This window comes from Budorcas taxicolor, chromosome 3 (genome assembly GCF_023091745.1).
Source record: "Budorcas taxicolor isolate Tak-1 chromosome 3, Takin1.1, whole genome shotgun sequence".
Classification (NCBI taxonomy): Eukaryota; Metazoa; Chordata; class Mammalia; order Artiodactyla; family Bovidae; genus Budorcas; species Budorcas taxicolor.
Genome location: NC_068912.1, coordinates 15818097 through 15843548, shown reverse-complemented (window position 1 = coordinate 15843548; position 25452 = coordinate 15818097). Strand labels below are relative to the sequence as shown.

At 50.4% G+C, this 25452-nt stretch overlaps 2 protein-coding genes across 4 annotated transcripts; one reads left to right on the top strand and one right to left on the bottom strand.

Annotated features, from left to right (window-relative positions):
* The first annotated feature begins 139 nt into the window (after nucleotides 1-139).
* On the top strand, nucleotides 140-5269 carry MTX1 (metaxin 1). Its single transcript, XM_052636587.1, is given in 11 exon segments — nucleotides 140-210; nucleotides 212-338; nucleotides 340-540; nucleotides 542-850; nucleotides 1825-1894; nucleotides 2028-2107; nucleotides 3641-3733; nucleotides 3855-4037; nucleotides 4165-4241; nucleotides 4673-4827; nucleotides 4931-5269. Coding segments are annotated over 11 exon segments (1581 nt in total). The 3' UTR covers nucleotides 5146-5269.
* On the bottom strand, nucleotides 2342-10837 carry GBA1 (glucosylceramidase beta 1). Of its 3 annotated transcripts, none has more exons than XR_008199097.1 (12): nucleotides 10691-10837; nucleotides 10242-10329; nucleotides 9641-9832; nucleotides 9381-9527; nucleotides 9026-9159; nucleotides 8640-8812; nucleotides 8174-8411; nucleotides 7396-7620; nucleotides 6546-6709; nucleotides 6026-6142; nucleotides 5773-5933; nucleotides 2342-2360 (listed from the first exon to the last, which is right to left on the bottom strand). XR_008199097.1 is itself a non-coding variant. In XM_052636586.1 (11 exons), the coding sequence occupies exons 1-11, from the start codon at nucleotides 10715-10717 to the stop codon at nucleotides 5828-5830; spliced, it is 1611 nt and encodes a 536-aa protein (XP_052492546.1). In that variant the 5' UTR covers nucleotides 10718-10837; the 3' UTR covers nucleotides 5248-5827. The 3 variants fall into 3 exon arrangements, 1 of the variants encoding a protein (XP_052492546.1); XR_008199096.1 differs by lacking the exon at nucleotides 2342-2360 and adding an exon at nucleotides 5250-5414; XM_052636586.1 differs by lacking the exon at nucleotides 2342-2360 and having other exon boundaries at nucleotides 5248-5933.
* Nucleotides 10838-25452: the final 14615 nt, after the last annotated feature.

Here is a 25452-nt window from a genome sequence, read left to right as displayed (position 1 = left end):
GTGGTCAGTGAGGCTGGAGTAAAGAAATCAGGAAAGAGGAAAGGGACACCAAGGACAGGAGTAGGCCAGAGGACCGGCCAGGGACCGGGGGGCTAGACTGGGAACACTGGGGGGTACTGGCGGACAGGCCGTGACCCGGATGAGGCGGAGGGGCGCCTCAGTTCCCGTTACCAAGGCAACAGCCCGCGAGCCCCACCTCCCCTCCCCCCACACACACAGGCCCCAGCCCAGCCTCGCTCCGGCCGCCGCCACCGCCCCTGTTTTGTTTCCATGGCAACAAGAGGCGCGGGGCTGGTTCCAAACATAACGCGCTGTGGAAAACATGCGGCTCGGGGGACCCCCCCCCGCAGCCCCCGCTCGGGGCCGAGCCCTGAGGGGCCCCAGAGCAGCCCAGACGTCTTGCAGATTTGCGAGGACCCCCAGAACCCGTCATGGAGCACAAAATCCCCTTCTCCTGCTTCCACCGCGTCCTCGGGTGTTCAGGGCTCCCCTCCATCGGGGCGCCCTGATTCTCCAAGGCGCGCAGGGCTAAGGATCCACCCCCCCCTTCGGGAGGCACCTCTGGATCAGGCGGCAGCCGCCCTCCCCAGAAGCCCTCGGCTCCGCCCCACGCCGTTTTCAGGCCGCCTCTCGGGCCTGGACAAGCCGCGCCCTCCTGACAGCCTCCCCTGGGTCCCGACCGCGATCTGCCGACGGGGAGGGGGGCGGATCCACACAGTGGAGGGCTGAAGCGCAGGGGGAGGTGCTTCCGGGACAGAGGGCAGGCAAGATGGCGGCGCCCATGGAGCTGTTCTGCTGGTCAGGGGGCTGGGGGCTACCGTCCGTGGACCTGGACAGCCTGGCCGTGCTGGTGAGGGGTGGCGCCGGCGCTCTCTGCTGCGCCCTGGAGGACTGGGGAGGGGGCCGGACTAGCCGGTCATCCGAATTTTGCCAGGGCGCCTCAGTACGGGCACAGTGGGGTAAACTGAGGCAATCCAAGAGCGTGCCTGGCCGGTATGAACTCTATTCGGTGCCTTGGTAGCCTAGATTTTGTTTAGCAATGGAAAGAGGCTTGGTCGGGGGTTCAGAAGATGAATTTTAGTTCTTAAACATCCATTTACTGGCTATGTGACGTTGGGGCAGTCTCTTCTCTCTGGGCGCCGTTTCTTCATCCGGAGGTTTACGAAGGCTGGATGACCTCAAGGTTCTCCGGCTTGGCATTACTGCCTTCTCCTCAGTCTCCCCTTCCTCCTCCTCACTCAACGGCATTTACTGACGTTATTGTTTATTGAACCAAAAGGCCCACTCACCGCTAAGGCTCTGTAGAAAGAGCTTTGGAGTCAAACTAGTGAACTCATTCACTCACTCTTTCATTTTCACTCTTCTCATCATTGTATTAGGCCTCTTCCAGATACCAAACATTGGCGTGCAAAGACGAGTAGCATTTGGTCCCTCCCCTGGAATTGTTTACATAAAGTTAGAAACGTCAGCAAACAAGTGTAATAAAGTGTTCAGATGGTGAAGTAGGAACAGACCAGACTGCCCAAGAAGGAATGGCCAGTGCTTCCAAGTGAGGCTAGGTGTTCCCAGGTAGATGGAACGAGAGGATATAAGAGGGAAGGGTTTTCCTGACTGATTTGTAATCAGAGACACGTCCATAAGGTCTCTAATCCCTGTGTTTGCCCGTTGTAAAATGGGAACAATAATGTCTACCTTTTTTGTGTGAAGCAGTCCCTCGCTGTAGAGCATAGCACAGAAGGTATTCAATAAATGTTATTTCTTGTCTTGATTTCCCTCTGTGGGCCGTGTTCTTGGCCTCTCTGCCTTCTGCTTCCTTCCCTGCAGACCTATGCAAGATTTACTGGTGCCCCACTCAAGGTGCACAAGATCACCAACCCCTGGCGGAGTCCTTCAGGTACCCAGTGTTCCTGGGGGGTGAGGAAGAGAGTGTAACAAGGGGAAGTGCAGGAGACAGACAGGGATGTGTTGTGGCTATGTGTGGATAGGTGGCTAAGGGTCTGGTGGACATACTTCTTTCTCAATGTCAGGAACTCTGCCTGCCCTTCGGACCAGTCATGGAGAGGTCATCTCAGTACCACACAAGATCATCACCCACCTTCGAAAAGAGGTAGGTGGTTTGGGTAGGGTGACTGCCAGCGAGAGTTTAGTCAATTCAGTGCCACACACACATTTATTGAGTACCAAGTATATGCCAAACCAGACGCAGGTGACCCGGGGCTCCAGGGGACATGTAGTCTCGTGGAAGAGACACAGACGTGTTGCTGTGATGCAGTAGGCTAGAGAGTCAACTAGGCCACTGTCGAGACATCTGGAGCCACAATGCCTTCTGCTTGCTGGGCAGGGAGGGAGAGATGAACAGGCTGTTGACACATGGAAGGGAAAGGAGAGTAGGAAATAACAGATGAAGCCCTCAAAGATGAGACCAGTGTGGGGGTGGGGTGGAAGTTCTCAGAGAGGGATTCTAAGGGCCATTACTCTTTTTTCAGGGACCAGGTCAGGCTTTCTAATATGGGGCTCAGGATTTACAAGACCAAGTGCCACGATGGGAAAGTTGAAAGAGCATTACAAGAGGACTAGAGAGACCTAGGCTGTGCTTGTCACTGTCATTGGCTCTGTGACCACCTTGGGCAAATTGCTTAATCTCTTAGAGCTATAAGCTTATTTGTAAGACCAGGGGCTTAGCCAGGATACTTTCTCAGGGCTCTTCCAGCTTTCATGGTCTGGTTCCAAAAGGGAACATACTGTCAGAAGTAGACCCCTCTTATTCATTTCTACTTTCCCAAAGGTGGAGGAACTGGGGAATTAATGGAGGCTTGAGAGGAATGGAGAGAAGGGATCCAGGTAAAAGCCAAAACTCCTGGTGGGACTGGGCCACTGTTTCTTTTGTATGAGCACAGCTTTCCCTGTTTCTCCTACCACAGCCATATTGAGAGAAAGATTATTACCCCTATTCCATGGAGAATGAGGCTCAGAGAGCTTTAACGATCACACTCAAGAGGTTACTTGGGGACAAAGTTTACTCAGGATATGGAGGAGGGTGCTGAGGAGCAGACACTGGAGCCTAGGAAGGTGTGGCAGGCTGAGACCTGGGGGTATGGTTGGAATGCGTGTGGTGGTGGCGCCTGGACCGTGGAATGAAGCAAGAGACGGCCAAGAGCTGAGCATTGAGAGAACAAGCCAGGGAGCCCTTGACATGGGTTCACTGGGTCCTGGGAGCATGAGGATGGCGTCCCCTAGTTCCTGAGGCATTGAGGCCCAGCTTGCATCTGAGCTCTGCGCTGCTAGTTTTGTGGTGTCTGGATTGGGGAAGTTACTGTTAGAAAGTTGCCGTCAGCAGGCATCCCGCCAGCTTTCCGTGGAAACTCTGGGAGCTGCTCCTGGTTTGTGGCTGGGCCTTCCTTCCTCCCCCCAGTGGGCGCGGGACCTTGACGGCCAGCAGGCTCCAAGGTCCAGGCTTTCCGCCAACAGCAACAGGCTACTGACTGGGCCCAGGCGAGGGGGCCTCCGCAGGAAAAGCTCCTTGCTCTGCCTCTGCTGCGCTCAGAGGTCAGGCTGGGTGGTGCCAGACAGGAGGCCTCCGTCCTTGAAGTGTCCCTGCAGTCCCCCAGCATCCACCTCATCATGGACGTTCCCTCCACAGAAGTACAATGCTGATTACGACCTGTCAGCCCGGCAGGGAGCAGACACCTTGGCCTTCATGTCTTTGCTGGAGGAGAAGCTGCTCCCAGTGCTGGTGAGTGCCCAGGCCTACACAGACACACACACACACCCAGCATGGGAACCAGAATCCCACCCTGGGTCAGGCAGGTGCAGTGGCTCAGACCAGCCTCTTCCTTCCTACATACCCAATGCAGATACATACTTTTTGGATAGACGCCAAGAACTATGTGGAAGTGACCCGGAAGTGGTACGCAGAGGCAATGCCCTTTCCCCTCAACTTCTTCCTGCCTGGCCGCATGCAGCGGCAGTACATGGAACGGCTGCAGCTGCTGTGTGGGGAGCACAGGCCTGAGGATGAGGAGGAGCTGGAGAAGGAGGTACCTCTGGGACAGCGGGGTGTTGTACGACAAGAGCCCCCAGGATGATGGCGGAGGGGCCAAGTGCCTGCGAGGGGAGGCGGCACCCAACCCGCAGCTGCGAGCTGACCTCGTGTCCCCTCCATAGCTATACCAGGAGGCCCGAGAATGCCTGACTCTTCTCTCTCAGCGCCTGGGCTCTCAGAAATTCTTCTTTGGAGATGCGTGAGTCTCACTCCAGGGGAGTCATAGGTGGCTTGGAAGAAGATACAGGTTCAAATGTAGCCACAGGGGCTAGGGTGGGGGCTCAAGCTCTGGACAGGAGGCGCTCGGCACAGACATTGGGTCTGGTGAAGGTAGGGCTGTGTGTGGGGCCGGAGCCGCCTCAGTGGTACAGGAGGGTGGGAGGGCCGCCAGGCCCGGGACAGGCCTGCTGAGCTGTGGGGCACTCAATGTGCCCTTTATGCAGCCCTGGGATAGAGTCCCATTCAAGGCCAGGCTGGCGCCACCTGGGGCACTTTCCCCACCCCAGGACCAGAGCTGTGTGTCCTCTTCTCCCCCGGTGGTCCCCCGCTGCCCAGAGCCTATCTTCCCTGGGCCGACTCTTCCTCTGACCCCGTCTCTCCCCTTCTCCATCCCACTCTTCTCTGCTGCAGCCCCGCCTCCCTGGATGCCTTCGTCTTCAGCTACCTGGCCCTGCTGCAACAAGCAAAGCTGCCCAGTGGGAAGCTGCAGGCCCACCTGCGGGGGCTGCACAATCTCTGTGCCTATTGCACCCACATCCTCAGCCTGTACTTCCCCTGGGACGGAGGTAAGGGGCGGATGGGTGGGGAGGTGGGGGGTGCTAGTCCTGGGGAGAGTGGGCAGGGATCCAGGAACCAGCCTCCCACCCACCTCCCTTCCTCTCCCCTCAGCTGAGGCACCCCCTCCACGCCAGACACCAGCGAACCCAGAGTCTGAGGAGGAGCCACACCGGCGCCGGAACCAGATCCTAACCGTGCTGGTGGGGCTGGCGGCCATGGCCGGCTACGCCTTGCTCAGCGGCATTGTCTCCATCCAGCGGGCACCATCTGCCCGGGCCCCAGGCACCCAGGCCCTGGGCATGGCTGAGGAGGATGAAGAGGACTGATTTATCCTCATGCTCTCAGGACTGATTTTTCTACTGTCATGCATTCCAGAGGCTCCTGTGTTTCCCCATTGTTGGTATGGTGGAAATGGGGTGCCACCCCCCCGAAATAAAACTGCTCACATGCACTGAGATCAGACATTCTGTCTTTTAAGCAGCTGCCATTTTTCCTAGCTGGTACCAGGGGGCCATCTGGTGCTTGAGTCTACTCTCTGGTGCTTGGCTTCTTTCACTGCCTGTGCCTGGGTGCGGACATCTGCGTAGGCCTGGTTCTGCATCTCCGAGAAAGACAAACAGTTCCCAGTTTTGGGTCCGGCTTTCCTCGTCTCTTCCTTTCCTTAACCTCTCTCTCCATCTACCCCACCCCCCACCCGTGTTTGTACAGACAGTGAGCTCACCCTGGGCCGGGGCCCAGTTTCCACAGGCAACCAGCGCATAGCACACGCTCACACAAGCACGGGGGTGGAGGACCACTGGGGCTTCCTGATCCTTTCCCTAGGGCCCTCCAGCCCCTGGCACCAACTAGAGGGGAGAATGAGTCACCCAAACCACTGCCTCTGGGCTCACGTCACTTAAGCTCCCCCTGGTCCTGCTGTACCCTCTGTAGCCACAGACGGCATGTGGGCTGACCGTATCCCTTTAATGTCCAAGCTGAGCCCAGGCGCAAGCGTGGGTATCAGCTCCATCACTGGCGACGCCACAGGTAGGTGTGAATGGAGTAGCCAGGTGAGACAGTCTCCATGAAGCCCACGGCGGGATCCTTGATGGTGAGAGGCACGTCCTTAGAGGAGCTGGAGGAGGTAGGGAGGAGAAGCGGAGTGTGTGATCCCGCCAAGCCCACCGGCTCGTCTTCATCCCAGTTCCCAGGCCCCGCTGCTCTCACCGGTTCAGCACGACCACAACCGCAGAGCCGTCAGGCCGAAACAGTGCCACCGTGTCCAAGTCGCTCTTCTCGCTGCCAACCAGCCCCACTCTCTGCGAGCCCTCGGGAATGAACTTGCTGAAGTGGGAACAGGCATTGTCAGGGACCCCAGCCCTGAGGGTAGCTTCCATCAGTCTATCACTTGAGAAGTCACCTTCCCTACCATCTACACCACCCTGCCCACCCCGACACCGGCCCCCAGAACCATTCCTAAGACGTGCCCTAACTCTCCAGGCCTCCAGCCATGTGGTTAGATATGCCCTGCCCTCCTGCCTCCTAACCTCAGCATCAGGCATTGAGGAACTGTCTGTCTCAAATGCCATCTAGTCACTTCCTACCTACATGGTGCAAAAGGGACAGATGTGAGCCTCCCAAGGTTCCCACTCTCCACACCTTCCTGCTTCCTCATAGTGGGTGATACAAGCCCAGTGCAGGAGATGCTAGGCCTGGCATGGAGTCGGAGTGCCCACCTTCCACTCACCTGAAGTGGCCAAGGTGGTAAAACATAGGCTGTTTGTAAAATGTGTCCTTGGCGATATCCACAATGATGGGGCTATCAACAAAGTTGCGCACCCAGTTGGGTCCCCCTTCAGGATTTAGGGCGAGGTTCCAGTCGGTCCAGCCAACCACATGGTAGAGGAGGTTCTAGGGTAGAAACAGGGCAGAGACAAAGGTTCCATGTTGGGCCCCCAGTGAATACAGTTAAGTGTCACATGAGGGAGATGGGCTGTGGGGCCTCGGCCCTGGGAGGGGTGTGTTTTATATCCTTAATATCTAAGGAGGGGACTTCCCTGGTAGTCCAGTGGTTAACGATCCTCCTGCCAATGTAGGGGACACAGGTTCGATCCCTGATCCAGGAAGATTCCACATGCCACGGGGCAACTAAGCCCATGCACCACAGCTACTGAAGCTGGCATGCCAGGAGCCTGTGCTCCACAGCAAGAAAAGCCACTGCAATGAGCCTGTGCACCAAGGCTGGAGAGGGGCCTTGGCTTGCGACAGCGGGAGAAAGCCCGAGCGGCAACGAGGACCCAGCACAGCCAAACACTAAAAATCTACGGAGGGAGGGGTTTTGAGGGCAGAGGCATCGCCAGAGAAACTCAGAAATCTGAGGCAGCTACAACGGCTCAAGCATTCAGAACAAGGTGATGGGGTGCACAGATCTCCGAAGGGAAGGCAATAGAGGGCATCATGATATCCCCAAACTTTGCCCCCAAGAGTAAGCAAGCTGGGGAAAAGCTGGAGAGGAGGGCGCCCCGTCAGCCTCCGGTGAGACTAGCAAGGGGCCCAAGGTGGTCTGCTGTGCGGAAGGAGAGACTGAGGTGGCTCACTGTGATGATACTGTGGCTGTACTGCATCCCTCGATCCCAGGAGCCCAGCCGCACGCTCTGCTCCCAGAACTTGGAGCCCACACAGGCCTCTGAAGCAAAGAGCATGGTGTTGGGGAACAGGCGGTGCGTCTCCCCCAGGGTGGCTTTTGCTGGAGCCAGGAAGTCCAGGTACCAATGTACAGCGATGCCATGAACATACTTAGCTGCTTCTGGGTCTGCCAGCACCTGGACAGAGAAACGGAAGGGCTACTGGGGAGACAGAACCATGGAGCCTGGGTCCTACACGAGGGATCTGGAGGAGGCACTAGAACTTGAGAGGTGGGCGCAGGATGAACACAACTTAGAGGGGGTTAAAGTGACAACCTAGGAGATTCTTGGGGCTTTGGAGACCCAGAGGGGGGTCAACACTACCCCCAGCATCCCAGGAGTGCCACCTGGGCACCTGGCCCCAGCCAGGGTACTCTAGGAATCAAAAGTTGGGGCAGGGAAGGCACTCTGTTCCGGAGCTAGTCATCTAGATGCTGGATTTGGGGTCACTAGGGTACTAAGGTCTTCCCAGGTGGCTCAGTGATAAAGAACCTGCCTGCCAAGGAGATATAGGTTCAATCCCTGGGTTGGGAAGATCCCTTGGGGAAGGAAATGGCAACTCACTCTGGTATTCTTGCCTGGGAAATCCCATGGACAGAGGAGCCTGGAGGGCTATAGTCCATGGGGTCAAAAAACAGTCAGACACAACTGAGCATCCAAACAAGGCGCCCAGAGGAGTCCTGGTCCTTACCACCTGGGCCCAGCGAGGCAACAGCAAGCGCTGGTCATCCAGCATCAACAGTCGGACGTCGCGGTGTGTACTGTTGGCGAGGATGGGACCCAGGTCACGGGCAATGAAGTCTCGCTGGTGCTCAGGAGTGAAACCCAAGCATTGGAAGGGGTACCCGCTAAGGAGCCCTGCAGTAGGCTCGTTCTCGGCTGTCACTGCCCAGAATCGTAACTTGTGCTCCGCGTAGGCATCCAGGAACCTGGCGAGGGCAAGGGTGTGAGGGATCATGGCCAAGAAAGGGGACCAGGGCCCTGGGGACTAGGAGGTCGGACTGAATGGGGAAAACTGAGGGGCCTAAGCCTGAAGGCCCAGAAGGTAGAAAGGTGAGCTGAGAGCTGGCAGCCGAACAGGTCAAGGGTTGGGACGCAGACCAGGGTGTGTGAGAGGGGAGCCTGGTTCAGGCCCGATGGCCCTGCTGTTTCCTTACTTGACAAAGTATCTGGCCCAGGTCTTGTGGTAGAGATCCCCCGGCTGACCCTTGAGTGTCCCCTTCCCATTCACGGCCCCATTAGTCTTGAGCCAAGTGGGTGATGTCCAGGGACTGGCAAAGAGTGAGACAGAGCGGTTGGCCAACTCCAGAGCTTGGTGAATCAGTGGTATCTGGAAACAAAGGTAGCGAGGAGAGACACCCAGAGTTGGAACATAGACAGACTGGCCCAACCGGTGTATCTGGCCTAGCCATCAGCCTCTACCCTCCCATCCCAAGAGAGGGCAGGGACAAGTTCTATGTCTCTCTGCAAACTGTTCTAGCCTGAGGCCCCTCAATCACCAGGCATCAATGCTGCTGGGGCCTGAGGCAGCCAGAGTGCCCACCTTGAGCTTGACATCTTCCTCTGGAAGGCTGAAGTTGAGCAACTGGAAGTCATCAGGGCTGTCGTCATAGGTATAGGTGCGGATGGAGAAGTCACAGCTGGCCATGGGGACCCGGATGATGTTGTATTCAATTCCTGTAGAAATTCCCGAGTCAGGGCCAAAGGGAACTGGGGTGCAGGGTGAAGGGCAGACTGTCTGAGCTGGAGGCCCCCGGCACTCAGCGGATGGATAGGACAATTTTTTTTTCCCACCAGGCATTAACAGAGACCCAAATGTCAGGGATGGGTGGATGTCAGGGAGAAAGGAGAGGTCAAAGAACCGACTGCACTATGTCATCCTGTCCCTTCCTCCTCACCTTCTTCGGAGAAGTATGATTTGAGCAGCAAATTCCGTGCAGCAGGTGACAGGGCAAGGATGTTGAGGGAAGCAGCATCCGTCACGGCCCCTCCAAACCCCTTCACTTTCTGGAATTTCTGATCTGGCTGCAAGGTCAACAGCAACCCTGGGGACATCCGCAGGGAATAAAAGGCGTCAGTGCACAGGGGAGAAACTCCACGCTGATCGCTGGCATGACTGGGCTCCAGAAGGACCATAACCTGGGTGAGAGCTGGTTACCTGTGCCTGTGCGATTGGCCTGGATGGTCCCCAGACTCAGCTCCATTCGGCGCCCACTGCGAGTGCTCTCAAAGCGGCTGAAGGTGCCAGGGTCAGGCAGGGTCAGGGGGTCCAGAGAATCACAGTATGTGGCATTGCAGACACACACCACCGAGCTGTAGCCAAAGCTTTTAGGGATGCAGGGGCGGGCACCTGGCAGGGAGAGTGCACAAGAGAGGCAAGGGCTGAGGGATGAAGATGGGGAGAAGGGACCCACTAGCTGAAAAGAAAGACAAAATATTGGTTTCAAAAATTCCTGGGCCTCCCTGGCAGTCCAATGGCTAAGAGTCTGAGCTCCCAATGCAAGGGGCAGGGGTTTGATCCCTGGTCAGGAAACTAGATCCCACATGCCGCAACAAAGACCCAACTCACACAAATAAATAATAAATAAATGGCTTTAAAAATTATCTTGCTGTACCTCCACCCCACTGTTGCTCTCAGTCACGCAAAAGGATTTATTGAGCATCTACTTAAGTCCACCACCAGTATGCCAGAGACTGCCAAAGACCATATGGCAGAAGGGGGGCCTTGGGGCTCCTTCCCTTCTCTCTGACTCACTTACCTGATACCCACGACACTGTATGAAGTAGAAGTAATCCCATGAGGCTGGCAGCCATGATTTCTACTCTGCCCCGAGGCACAGGATACTCCTGAGAACACAATGAGGAGTGGCTAGAAGGCAAGCCCCTCTCCACCTCTCATCTACTCTCCTAGGCAGGGCTCGACTGCCTAGTCTCCCACCTTTAACAGAATGGAACAAAGTCCACAGACACCTGAGTTCAGCCCTCCCTCCAAGCTCTCGGCTAGTAATAGCTCTCTGCCTACCCCAAGCAGGACCCTCCTGCACCCCTCTTCCCAACCACTTCCCCTTCGATCCCACCTTCCCTCCATCAAAAAGGCATGATGACCTGCTTCAAGGAGAGCCCGTCATTCATTGAATTCCAGAGCCGGGTTAGCCAGAATTCCAGCAAGTGCATGACACCACCAATTAGAAGCCTTGTCCCCACTCACCTCTCTGGAAGGACTTGAAAGCTCCATCACCAGGCAAGAAGACGTTGGGGTTCCCAAACTTCTGAGGGATAGAGGATCAACTAAATAAAAACAGGGATGCAGGGGCCTGTGATAGCTATACAGGCCAGATTAGCCCTGCGGGTTAATTCCGGCATAATGGAACAAGTCACGTGAAACCATGGGAGTGTCACATGACCCAGGAAGTGAGGCAACTGCAACCATACTTGTAAAGGGCAACCGACTGGCTTCCTGAGGGCTTATACATCCTATGAAATTCTAGAAGGCATGTATGGATGACAGCTTTAGGAAGAATCTAGATGAAAGATCTTAATGAAGGATTGGGTAGAGGTTCCCGAATCCCAAAGGATGGGAGCCACAGCAGGCACACTGCCTTCTTAAGGAAAATATTTTAAAGATATGCTGATAATGGTTAATACTAATAAAAGAGGATCATGGTACAAAAATACTGAGGCCAAAATCCTGAGTGATGACTAAGCAATCTGCACTATAGACGCTCATAAGCAGGGGAGTCAGACACACAGATGTTTATAGATAAGGACAAAATTGGTAACAGCTGTGCACAGAGACCCTTCATAAAGGGCTTCATGGAGAAGGGGTGAGGGATAAGGAGTATTAACTAGAGAAGTGCAGGGAGGATGGGCCCTGGGCAGGGGGCCGGTGCCTCCCAGGCCTCTCATTTCATCAGCAGATACAGATGAGAAGGAATTCTTTTTCCTTTCTCACAGGACAGAGAGGTTGTGTAGAGCAGTTCAGGAACTGCAAAGTGTGGTACAAAGCTGTATCCTCAGTGGATGTGAGAAGGAGCTTGTATTGCCTCATGGGCCACATCACAGATTTAGTGGGAGTGACATACACATTCAAGACCTGGCTGACTCTAGCTCCCTGAGCCTATTTCCTCATCAGTTAAATTTCCCCATCTGTTAAATGCCACCACCTCACAAAGTCATTACTACAATCAGTAAGATAAGCACAGTGCCTGGTACACAGTAGACCCTCGGGAACCACTTGTTGGTCTTTTTTTTTTTTTTTTTTAATTATCTCAGTGAAGTGTTTCCAAATAAACTCCAGGGGAAATTAACCATTTCTTCTTCTAGGTTCCCATAACCCTAGAGGAGCTATGGTCTCGGTGAGAGGAGCTTGGTTTGAATCTTGGCTCCACTATTTATTGGCTGTTTGACCATCAATAAGCTGGAAGGACTGATGCTGAAGCTGAAGCTCCAATACTCTGGGCACCTGATGTGAGCAGCCAACTCACTGAAAAAGACCCTCATGCTGGTAAAGGCTGAAGGCAAAAGGAGAAGAGGACAGCAGAGGATGAGATGGTTGGATGGCATCATCAATTCAATGGACATGAGCTTGGGTGAACTCTGGGAGATGGTGAGGGACAGAGAGGCCTGGCCTGCTGCAGTCCACGGGGTGGCCAAGAGTCAGACATGACTTAGTGACTGAACAGTGACAAACTGCTTATCACGCTAAGCCTCTGTTTCTCATCTATAAAAGGGAAGTGATAACTCCCATCGCACAGGATTGTAAGGGGTCAGTACGATAATGCCTAGCACACTGCCAATTCACTTCAGTCTTTGCAACCCCATGGTTCGTAACCTGCCAGGTTCCTCTGTCCATGGGATTTTCTAGGCAAAGACACCAGAGTGGGTTGCCATTTCCTCCTTCAGAGGATCTTCCTGAACCAGGGATCAAACCCTTGTCTCTTATGTCTCCTGCACTGGCAGGCAGGTTCTTTATGACTAGTGCCATCTGGGAAGCCCAAAAAGGGCGTGTTGCCTCCCCTTGGGGAATTGCACCTGGTCTTCCATGTGACAGGCAGGGGCTCCCCAGTATGTTAATGGAGACTGGCACCAAATACTACAACAAGGTAGGACTGAGTTTACATAAGGAGCTTGGAATTCCACAAATGAGATCTTACTCATTCAAGCAGAAGGCCTGATCCAGGATGGGTAGGTGCCAAATTGTTCCGTTTAATTGAACCACTATCATTATGTCAAATCTGCCCCATTCAGACTTCCTATTTCTCAAGGAAATGCTGTACATGACTTGTTCTGGGGAGGAGAGCAGGTGACATCCAATATCTTACTTCCCTTGAGTTCACTTGTTCCACCAATATTTATTAAGCACATACTATGTTTGCCCTGACCTGCTCTGCTGGCTCCAAAGTCCCTCTCCCTTGCCTGTTTCCCTTTGCAGGCAGAGACTTTGTTGAGTCTTCTGTTTCGTTTCTATCAAGGTGATCTGCCCTTGAGGCTTTTGTATTTTCTCTTCTTAATAAAGTTGGTTATTAGAAGGGCTAATATTCATTGAGTACTTACTCTACGCTGCCTTCTGTTCATCGTCTCATTTCATTCTCAAGAGGCAGGTACTAATTTTTTCCCCACTTTAGAGATGAGGAACTTGAGACTCTAAATGGTCATGAAATTGCCCAAAGTCCCTTGACTACTCAGTGGTGGGACCTGGATTTGTAATAAGCGGTGGAGCAGGTACACATGGGACCCTATGGCTGCCAACACTCAACCGGGCAGTGGTCCTCAAGGCAGAGAGTGGGTGAGAGATGAGAGGCCTACTCGTTGGGGCCAGCAAGTGAGCTGGGGGTCTGGGGACAGGCTAAGGGCTGTGTCCCACAAAGCTCCAGAGCCCTCGCCACACTGTCCCCTGGCCAGGCCCGGGCTTTGAAGCAGCTGTGCCCTCTCCATTCCCCATCTGGGGTCTAATGGAGGTGCCGGTCTCCATGGGTCACCATCCAAGGAGGCCTCAGCAACTGGAGCGCATGGCACTGCCATTAAGTGTCATGCACAGCTTCAACCAGCTTCAGTCTCTCCATTCACATTTCAAAAACCGATACAGCTGAGATCAGCTGTCCACCCGCTTAGGAGGTGGCAGAGGTCAGGGTTAAGCTGCAAGGACACTGCCCATCATGACTTCAGGTCTGCCTCTGTGGGTGGACCTGTTCTCAGAGAAGGGCAACTGCTGTGAGCTGGGCACTAACCCGATAGGCATTTGCTACCACACGTATTCCCACTGACCCTACACAAATAATTCGCTCCTGTTTAAATGAAAAACCTGACTGGCTGGGTGCTGGGCGCCTGGCTCCCTCAGTGATGACGGCTGGGCAGGCTCTGGGGACCCGCCCCTGAGTGCGCCACCAGCTGAGCTCTGCCTCTTCAGCAGGGCCTGGGCACTGGTGGAAGGACACAGACTGGGTGCTAGACCGGTGCTCCCGGGCAGAGAAACGGGCCTGCCCAGGGTCCCCGTGGCTTAGCCTGGGCCTTGGAGAGGGGAAGTTGAGCCTTAGCACTTTGCCCTTTGTCAGAACAGAGAATAACATTTGCTCTGCTGGAGGCTTCCAGCAACATGGTGACCTGACGATGACCTGACCCTAAGAACAAATGATCTGACACCAGGAAGTTTGCAACAACTAACCACGGCCCCCCACCCTTCCCTATAGAAGGGCTTGGCTGAAAGCTTTCCAGGAGTTGGGGGTTTTTTAAGGCATAAGCAGCTTTGCACGGCCCTGCAGGAAACATCTCTTTGGCCCAGACTCGACGTTTTGGTCTTATCTGGTCTCACTGCACTGAGCACACAGACTTGTGTTTGATAACAGATTCATATCCAGAGTCCTATGACACACATCTCACCTGGAGGTGAGTGCCTCCTGCTGTGCCGAATGCTACCTTAGCTGCTGGTTATTTTCAAAAGCTGCTGTGCTGGTCTGCAGCGTTGCTTTGTGTTGTTTTAAAATTGTCCTGTGTTTTCCACAGCGTGTTTTATCTGCTAAAAATGAAGCCCAAGTTGGCTTCCAAAGTGCTGGCTGCATGGCACCATTTCTGGATCTGTGTTCTTCAAAGGCATTGGTCAGGGGATAACTGGTCGATAATGAAACAGAATCCAGGACTCCCAGGTTGAGCAAGATGGACTGGTTTTCAGTTGGGGAGGGGCCAGTCTGCCTCTGTTCCCTTTCACGGGAAATCTCCGCCCAACAGCCTGAGCACCCCCTTTTCATAACAAGCATTTCCTCACATACTCTCTACTATCCTGAAATAAAGGTATAGATACTATGACTTACCTATACACATAATTTAAGAGACTAAATACTGTTGCCTTAATTGGAATATAAAGGAAAGATAATGGGACTTTTATTTATAGGAAAATATGTTTTCAATAAATAAATGCTTAGGAAGGACTATCTACAAGACATTATAGAATAGTTAGATATGTACTAACCTAAATGGAATAAATTAGGATTTAAGAGAAGGAAAAATAGCCCATGAATTAATAATCTCAGTGTGTAACTTTCACGTAATTTTTACAAAATGTAATTATTATGATGCTGTAAAAATATAAAATACATGATGAATAAAAATGCTTAAAATCAGTCTTTATGAATAAGATTCAATGCATTCCACAAGTCTTAACAAATTTACTATTTGATTCTAAGCCTTAGCAATTCAGTAAGGAATTTCTTTTCAACAAATGGTGCTGAGATGACTGGATATCATGTGCAAAAAAGATAAACTTAGACCCTTACCCCATTCCACAATCAAAAATCAAAGCAAAATGAATCACAGACTTAAATATAAGAGCTCAAACTATAACATTTCTGGAATAAGGAAGATTAGCCAGTGGTTTCTTTTTCTTTGTTTTAGGCAACAATAAACATTTGTTATCTCACATTTTCTGTGGGAAAGGAATGCAGGAGTGGCTTATCTGGATGGTTCACACTTGCAGTTTCTAAAAAGATGATTGCCAAGACATTGGTCAGGGCTGCTGTCATCTGCAGGAGGCTCGACTGGGCTGAGGCTCTGCTTCCAAGTTAAGTGAAAGTGAAAGTGTTAGTCAGTCAGTCCTGTGGAGTCTTTGCAATCCCATGGACTATAGCCCACCAGGCTCCTCTGTCCATTGGATTCTCCAGGCAAGAATATTAGAGTGAGTTGCCATTCCGTTCTCCAGGGGATCTTCCCGACCCAGGGATCGAACCCAGGTCTCCCACATTGCAGGCAGTAAACTGTCTGCGTCACCTGGGAAGCCTAACATAGGTTCATCACCTAACATAAGTGATAAACTGGGGCTGGCTGTTGGCAGAAGGCCTCAGTTTCCCACCACGTGGAATAATTCATAGGGCTGCTTAGTGTCCTCACATCATGGCAGCTAGATTCCTCCCCAGTGAGTGGTCTAAGAGAGACTAAGGCAGAAGCCACAATGTCCTAGCCTCAGGAGCCACACATCATCATTTTTACAATATCCTATTGGATAACAGTCATCTTCTTTTTATTAATATATATATTTTTTAATTTTTTTTTTAAATTGAAGGATCAAGTGAAATTTCCTCAATCGTATCCAACTGTTTGTGACCCCATTCTCCAGGCCAGAATACTGGAGTGGGTAGCCCTTCCCTTATCCAGGGGATCTTCCCAACCCAGGGATCGAGCCCAGGTCTCTCACATTGCAGGTGGATTCTTTACCAGCTGAGCCACAGTGGAAGCCCAATTGAAGGATAGTTGTTTTATTTATTTTTTTGTCACACCTGTGTGGCATGTGGGATCTCAGTTCCCTGACCAGGGAACGACACTGTGGCCCCTGCATTAGGAGCACACAGTCTTAACCACTGGACTACCAGCAAAGTCCCTACACAGGTCTTCCACAGAGATGTGTGTGGGACAGAGAGGCTAAATAAAGGTATGCCCACAAAATGGTGGGGATCATTTGGGGGCCATCTAGGAGGCAATCTACCATAGTCCGCCCTCTGTTCCCCAATAAGGCATGTCTCTCCCACAGGTAAACACTCTTACTTCCTCCCAAGGTCCCCCAAATTCTCATCTCATTATAGCTTAAGTTCAAAGTCTCATTAGACAATGGTTTCTTATTTATGATTCCCAAATACAAATGATAGAAGAAAAAGATAAATTGGACTTCATCAAAATGAAAAATGTTTGTCTTTGAATGGATGCCATCAAGAAAGTGAAAAGAAAACCCACAGAATGAGATAAAATATTTTCAAATCACATCTCTGATACAGGCCTAGTATCCAAAATATACAGAGAACTCATAACTCAATAAGAAGATAACCCAATTAAAAACAGGCAAAGGACTTGAAGAGACACTTATCCAAAGATAATGTACAAATGTTCAACAAGAACACAAATAGATGCTTGACAACATTTACCATTAAGGAAATGCAAATCAAAACCACTATGAAATACCATGTCATATACATTAGGATGGCTATGATCAAAAAGACAGACAATGACAAGTGTTGGCAAGGATGTGGAGAAATGAGAACTTGGGAATGTAAAATGACGCAGCCACTTTGGAAAACAGTTCGGCAGTTTCTCAAAATGTTAAACAGAGTTACCATTTGACCCAGCAATTCCACTTCTAGGGAGCTACTGAAAAGAAAACATTTATCCACACAAAGACTTGCACATGAATATTTACAGCAGCGTTATTTATGGAAACAGACCAAATGTCTATCAGCTGGTGAATAAATACACAAATTGGTATTTCATTAAATGGAATAGTATTCAACAGTAAGAGGGAACAAAATACCAATACATGCTACGACATGAATGTACCTCAAAAACATCACGGTAAGTCAAAGAAGCCAGACAAAATGACCACAGATTACATGATTCCATTTATATGAAATTCTAGAACAGCCAAATCTAGAGAGACAGAAAACAGATTAGTGCTTGCCTGTGGGTGGAGTGGGAATCAAAATCACAAAATTCTATTAATTTACTCAAAACCATTGAACTGTACACTTAAAAGGAGAAACTTTTATAGTATATAAATTAAATCTCAATGAAGTCAGTAAAAAAAATTTCATTACATATTTGCAGTTGGTTCATTGTTTTGGCAGGAATACTACCACATTGAAACTCTTTACAACTAAATATATTACATAGTTGGAAGTGCTCTAATATGCTGAGTCAGTTCAGTTCAGTTCAGTCCCTCAGTCTTGTCCGACTCTTTGCGACTCCATGAACCGCAGCATGCCAGGCCTCCCTGTCCATCACCAACTCCCGGAGTTCATTCAAACTCATGTCCATCGAGTAGGTGATGCTATCCAGCCATCTCATCCTCTATTGTCCCCTTCACCTCCTGCCCCCAAGCCCTCCCAGCATCAGAGTCTTTTCCAATGAATCAACTCTTCACATGAGGTGGCCAAAATACTGGAGTTTCAGCTTTAGCATCAGTCCTTCCAATGAACACCCAGGACTGATCTCCTTTAGAATGGACTGGTTGGATCTCCTTGCAGTCCAAGGGACTCTCAAGAGTCTTCACCAACATCACAGTTCAAAGGCATCGATTCTTCGGTGCTCAGCTTTCTTCACAGTCCAGCTCTCACATGACCACTGGAAAAACCATAGCCTTGACTAGACGGACCTTTGTTGGCAAAGTAATGTCTCTGCTTTTGAATATGCTATCTAGATTGGTCATAACTTTCCTTCCAAGAAGTAAGCATCTTTTAATTTCACGGCTGCAATCACCTAGTAGACAGATGCAATAATTTCAAGACAATGTATTTAACTTCTTCCTCCATAATGATCTTCTCCTAAGTTATTGGGCTTTTCAACAACAACAAAACTTCTAAAACTTTTCTGCATTATTATAAAGTCTTGCTAATTTATGTTTGATCTTATACTTGCATATATTGTTGAACAGAACATTCCAAAGTAAGTAGAATGAGAGATACTTCTTTGTGCAGAACTGTCGCGCATGTTATAGTCTCTTTCCTGTCCTCCTTCCACTAAATTCTCAAAGTACTCCTAATTGTTGTTGTTCGGTTGCTTAGTTGTGTTGGACTCTGCGACCCCATGGACTGCAGCACGCCAGGCTTCCCTGTCCATCACCAACTCCTGGATCTTGCTCAAACTCATGTCCATCGAGTTGGTGATGCCATCCAACCATCTCAGCCTCTGCCGTGCCCTTCTCCTCTTGCCCTCCATCTTTCCCAACACCAGGGTCTTTTCCAATGAGTCAGTTCTTCACAAAGTATTGGAGCTTCACCTTCAGCATCAGTCCTTCCAATGAATATTCAGGACTGATTTCTTTTAGGATTGACTCATTTGATCTCTTTGCAGTCCAAGGACTCTCAAGAGTCGTCTCTAGCACCACAATTTGAAAGCATCAATTCTTTGGCGTTTGGCCTCCATTTTGGTCCAACTCTCACATCCGTACATGACTACTAGAAAAGCCTATTGCTCCTAATCATGGTCTCCACTAAAGACATATTTCCAAAATGCCCTCTAGGGGACAACTGAGACCCACTGCCCTAGGGGAGTCACCTCAAATGCCCAGGCTGCAGTAGTCACTATGGATGTCCTGCTGCTGCTGCTGCTGCTAAGTCACTTCAGTCGTGTCTGACTCTGTGCGACCCCACAGACGGCAGCCCACCAGGCTCCCCCGTCCTTGGGATTCTCCAGGCAAGAACACTGGAGTGGGTTGCCATCTCCTTCTCCAGTGCATGAAAGTGAAAAGTGAAAGTGAAGTCGCTCAGTCGTGTCCGACTCCTTGAGACCCCATGGACTGCAGCCTACCAGGCTCCCCTGTCCATGGGATTTTCCAGGCAAGAGTACGTACAAGGTGGCCACAAATGCGTTCCTCGTTTCCCTTTGCACAGCTCTTTTAAAAGACTTAGCTAAACACCAAGGGAGGGCAACTGGGAAATAAATATAAGTGAGAAGCTGAAGCACAAAAATAGTTTGGCTGACCCAGCACAGAAGTTCTGATCTCACTTCAGCCAACCCTTGGCTCAGACAGCAAACTCCAGCCTTGGAGCCTGGCAAGCACCATGTCACAGGCTCCTTACTCTGTAGGTCTCAAGTCAACTGCCCAAGGAGGGTGCCTCCTCCTGGGCCCACTGTTGCCTCCATGGTCAAAGTGAGACACTCTCCTGTCATGTATGGCAGAGGAGGACTCAAAAAAATACTTAAGAGATAAGTGAATGGATAAACCTTACCAGTCAACCTTTAATCTATCCTTTCAGCTCTGGTTTCTGATCTGAAGAAACACCACTCTTACTGATTACTGACACCAAATGATTCCTTCTTCCACTGAGACCCTTCTGCCCCTTAATTACTAGGTTGTAGGTTCATCTCCGGATTCATCTGATCAACAAACTTTTTCTTCAGCTCTATAGAGATAAAATTTTTTACGTCTCTAGCTCAGTCATTAAAGAATCTCCCTGCAATGGAGGAGACCTGGGTTTGATTCCTGGGTCGGGAAGCTTCCCTGGAGAAGGAAATGGCAACCCACTCCAATATTCTTGCCTGGAGAACCCCATGCACAGAGGAGCCTGGTGGGCTACAGGAAGAGTCTGAAACGACTTAGCAACTAAACTGCGACCGCCACTGAGATGTAATATTGTGTAAGTTTAATGTGTACAACTGATGATCTGATACATAATTTGACATGTTGCTGAATGATTATGGCAATAGTTGGTTTAATTAACCAACTCTTAAACAATAATCATAGCATGCCTGTAAAGTCCAGTGCAAATGGAAAGTGTTTATACCTCATATGCTTTCCTATAATTTTTCTCAAGATACCAATAGCTAATCTTTCATGGGTGGTTACTACATGCATTAGCCTGACAACCCCATGTTATGGGGAGAACTGACTCAGAGAGGTTAAGTAAGTGGCAAAGTCAAGCCTAAATTCAGCTCTTTCCTACTGTGAAGCCCAAGCAGCTCTTAGTCATCATGTCATACAGTCTCCCTGACATTTCAGTAGTATATTTTTAGTCTTCAGTACGTTTTTCTTTCTTTTTTAAACAATTATTTGTCTATTTATTTGTTTATGGCTGCACTGGCTCTCCGTTGCTGCGTATGGGCTTCCTCTAGCTGTGGTGAGCGGGGGCTGCTCTGTTGCAGTCGCACAGGCTTCTTGTTGTGACGGCTTCTCTTGGTGCAGAGCATGGGCTCTAGGTGTGCAGGCTTCAGTACTCGCAGCGCACGGGATCTGTACTTGCAGCTCGCAGACCCTAGAGCTTGCAGGCTTCAATAGTTGCGGCGCATAGACTTCAGCTGCTCCGTGGCTTGTGGCATCTTCCCAGACCAGGGATCAAACCTGTGGCCCCTGTGTTGGCAGGCAGACTCCCATCCACTGTCTCACCAGGGAAGTCCCTTCTGTAAGTTTCTAAATGGCCACAGGGCAAATTCCACAGTTCCTATTTCTCTGAAACCGAAAACTCTTCCTCAAGAGACAAGCACAGAATTGGGGCTCAGGTTTACTGAATGAATGAATGAGTTAAGTTACTAACTACATTCACTGTTTAAGGCCCTGCTTGTCAGTGTTTCAGGGAATGTCTTTGGTGTGATATGAAGCAAAAGAGTGATGAACTTCCAGAAGAATGAAGCTAACTCTGAAGAGGTCTATTAGAGCCTGAGTGAGACTTAATTGAGGGGATTTGGTTGAGGCAACAGGAAGTATGATTCAAATGCTGAACAACTGTGAGCCTGCTCACACATTCCTTACTGTCCTGAGCCTCCCATGAGGCTGTCATGAGTCTCACTGCAGATAAAAAGGTATGAGAAGGTGGTCCTTGTGAACTGTAAAGTTCCATATGGATGGCTGGAATTATTATTGCTACTGTTATCTAGCCTTTGTTTTTTTCCTCCAGGTACAGCGGAAGGAGTCTTCAGTCCCAGCCTTTACCCCAACCCCTGCTCCCTCTGGCTGCCACCAATTCTATCCCTCAAGAGGAGGCAATAAGGAAGGGGAAGGGCGTTTTGACATGGACACCCTAGTGATTATACAGGATTAAAACCCTTGCTTCATTCCTTACTAGAACTGAGATGCTGGGAAGTTACTTGACTTCTTGGAGCTTCAGTTTCCTCATCTTCAAACCTCTTGCCTCATGGGTTGTTATGAGAACCTCATGCAACCATGCATGTAATATTACTCAGAGCCAAACCTCTGGGATGAGTTGCTACACTTGGTGAGTCTTCTCTCCATTTCTTAACGTTGCATGGGCTGAAGCTGGTCCTCTTGGCTCCCCAAAACTGCTCTTGCCAAGGTCACTGATGATCCCTCTGTTGCTAAGTCTAGTGAATCATGCCCAGCTCAGGGATTCCCGGGTGCTGCAGACAGTAAAGAATCCACTTGCAATGTGGGAGACCTGGTTTTGATCCATGGGTTGGGAAGATCTCCTGGAGGGCATGGCAACCCACTCCAGTATTCTTGCCTGGAGAATCCCGATGGACAGAGGAGCCTGGCGGGCTGCAGTCCAGTCAGACACAACTGAGCAAGTAAGTACACACCTCAGCTGACACAGGCCCCTCTGCTCTGGAAGCACTCTCTTCTGTTCTTCTGACTCGCGCTCTGCTGCTCTGGAGGTCTTCTCTCTTCTCTGTCTGTTCCTTCTCCTCCGCAGGCTTTGCCTCCTCTGTCTGTTCCTTAGGGTTTTGTCCTAGACCTTCTCTTCTCATACGTCATGCTCTCTCCAGAGATAACCCATGGCTTTGATTATCTTCTAGTTGACTTTGGTTCCAAAATCTGCACTTCCAATCCCAATCCTCCTCTTGAGATGGACTCTGTGATGACTCTACCCTCCAGACCTTTCCTGCTGGAGTCTCACAGACACTTCAGCAGCACTATCACGAGGGCATCGTCTCCCCCAGTCAAACCCACTCTTCCTCCTGTGTTCTCTATCACCATGAACAGAACCTCTTCTTGAAGAACTTGGGGCTTGTGCCTGACTCTGTCCTCTCCCCGAATCCTTCTTCCTATCATTTCTCTTGTTAACTACTGAAACACCTCTCATTTGACCTCCTACACTCTTTTTCTCCTCCAATCCATTCTTCAAGAAGCATTCAATGGTGTAACTCAAATACAAACACTGAAGCTACCACTCTCCCTCCTAAAATCCTTCAATGGCTCCATACTACTTTTTAAGAGGGCTTATGGGACCTGGCATCTTTGTTCCAGCTTCATTTCTCATCTCTCCACGTGGACTATATGCTCCAATCACATTTCACCTAACAGGCCACATTCCATCTTGCCTCTGCTCTGAGCTAGGATATTTTCTTCTCTCTTAAAATAAAAAAAAAAAGAATACTCTTTTTCATCAGTAAGACCATCAGTACCATTTTCCTGACACCCCTAAATGGGCAGGGCACCCCTGCTATGTGCTCCCCAATGCACATATTTGACAAATAATAATTGGGCATCTACTACGGGCCAGGCACTGTTCTAGATACAGTAATGAATAAGATGATAAAGTCCCTTATGTTCTACTGGGGATGGTAGACAACACAGAACTTCAGATGGCCATGAGCACTATGAAACAAAATAAAGGGGTAGGGAGTGTTGGACAAAGGGAGTGAGGGGGAGAGTGGTAGGAAGTGAATTTGGGGAAAAAGGTTGAGGGTCAGATTCTGTAAGGCCTTCGTGGCCACTGTGAGGAGTCTGCGTTTTATTCCAAGATGGAAATTCACTGGACAGTTTGGTGCAGGGAAGCGCCACCATCCGGTCTGTATTTTTAAAAGATCACTTTGGCTGCTGTGTAGAAATCAGACTCTAAGGAGTAAGTGCCAAGGCACGGGGACCAATCTCTAATTACAGCCTGCCGTGGACTGGCCCCCTTGTTCTCTATCCTTTCTCCTCAGAATCCTCGCAAAGGCTCTTCTTCAGTTTGCACCACTCTTCACCTCCAGGCCTAGTTAACGCCTATTCATCTTTTTTTCAGATCTCAGCTTCTGTCATTATGTCTGAGAAATTCTCTTTCTCTCACACACACAGCCTCCTGTAACAAGCTCACAAATCTCGCATCTCCTTTGTAGCTCTTGCTAGTTGCAGTTAATTGTAAAAATGACTTAATGTCAATTATAGCACCCAGTGGCCTAACTCCTTTGTTGATCCGTCCTTGCCAAAGCCTAACAGAGCAGGATCAATGTGTATCGCCAGTAGCCAGGGTCAATGTGTATCGCCAGGTAGCACAGCACCCGACGCTAGTGCTGCGCTTACTGAACATTTGTCGGATGACTGAAGAATGGATAAATTATACAGAACTTTTCCCCATTCCAGCCCTCAAAAATGCAAGTGCTTAGAAGAGGATTTGAAGATTTCTCCCCTCTTCCTCATTAGTAAAACACGACCATCCCTACAACTAATGATAACAGTGCTGATAAAAGGGTGAGCTGCAGATGCAGGGAAGGGAGAGTTCAGATCTAAGCCGTGCAAAATCCATTACGCCTACCGTCGGTGAAGCGAAACAGCAGCCCCAACCGGAGGCGAAAGGAAATCCCAAAGCAGCCTGTAAAGCTGGTAGGCGGGGCTGGAGAACAGGGCTCAGCGGAGACACGGTGCATCTCACCACGCGCAGCCGCAAGGCGCGCAGGGCGGGTTGGGCGGGACCCGGGCCTCGCTCGGGAAGGGAGACCCGTAATCGTCAGGAGGCGGGACGCAGGCACTTTCCGCACGTCTTATTGGTAGTGCTGGGGACGGACTGTTTCCGCTGGCCAGCCGTAGCCCAAATACGGCGCAAGCGTATTCGGGGTTCTATTTGGAAAGACGGCGCGGGAAGCAAGAAGCGCGCATGCGCCTCCGTATATACTCGCCAGCACACCCTAATGGATGGGGGAGGTTGCTTTCCTTCAGTGAGTGCGGGTCACTGGAAGCTGAGCCGTACTCTTGAGTTTCCTCCTTTGGGAGTCTCGGGATAGGGAACATTTAGTGCCCAGAAATTGCCCCGTTGGGAACCCCAATCTCCACTCCCTCCTATCTCATTTTGTCGTTCTGGCCGCGCCCTAACCCTCTTTCCCTGAAGCTGCGTTGTTATGATGGTGAATTATTCAAGAAGCCTTGCAGCCTGACGCCATCTATGGGCAGTGCCCCCTCCCTACTCCCTCTCTCCTGAGGGTCCCACTACTATCCCCAAAGTCATAGGGTCCCGAAGCTGTTTACAAGACCTCACGCTTTTAGTAACTTAATGAGTTTGTTGAGGACCTACTAAGTGTTAGACCAAGTGCAATGAGCAAACCCCTGCTCATAGGAGTTTGCATTCTATGGGACGACACAAACAAGATAATTGGAAATAGCAATTAAGTATTCAAAACAACAGGGCGGTATAATAGAACGCGAAGTGCTCAACGAGAAGATGAATATTGAACTAAGACTCTCGAATTAGGTGAAAGCAACAGCTATAGGGCAGAGTTTCGTGTTGGTGAAGAGCTGCTGCTGCTGCTAAGTCACTTCAGTCGTGTCCGACTCTGTGTGACCCCAGAGACAGCAGCCCACCAGGCTCCCCCGTCCCTGGGATTCTCCAGGCAAGAACACTGGAGTGGGTTGCCATTTCCTTCTCCAATGCATGAACGTGAAAAGTGAAAGTGAAGTCGCTCAGTCGTGTCCAACGCTTTGCAACCCCATGGACTGCAGCCTACCAGGCTCCCTCGTCCGTGGGATTTTCCAGGCAAGAGTACTGGAGGGGGTGCCATCGCCTTTTCTGTGGTGAAGAGCTAGCTGGTGCAAAGTCTCTTGTGCAATGGCAGTTTGATTGGACCAGGTTGTACCTGACCATAGTTTGATAAGGAGTTTGGAGATTATCCTAAATACAATGGGAAGCCATTACATTTAGGCAGAACTTTAATATGACATGATTTCTTACCACTTTGCTGACTGGAGAATGGATTGTGGGAAGAATGGAAATAGATCAATTAAGAGGCAAGGAGAGAGGGTGGTGACTAGAGCTAGGTAGCTGGTGAGACATGGAAGAGTTCAGGGTAAGACTG

Bases quoted from the DNA above. Each gene is read 5' to 3' on its own strand.
- GBA1 (XM_052636586.1), bottom strand. From the start codon at position 10,717: ATGGAGCTTTCAAGTCCTTCCAGAGAG. The intron at 9,528-9,640 runs GTAACCAGCTCT...GGATGTCCCCAG, and splicing joins GGCCAATCGCACAGGCACAG to GGTTGCTGTTGACCTTGCAG. The intron at 7,621-8,173 runs GTAAGGACCAGG...TTCTCTGTCCAG, and splicing joins TGCCTCGCTGGGCCCAGGTG to GTGCTGGCAGACCCAGAAGC.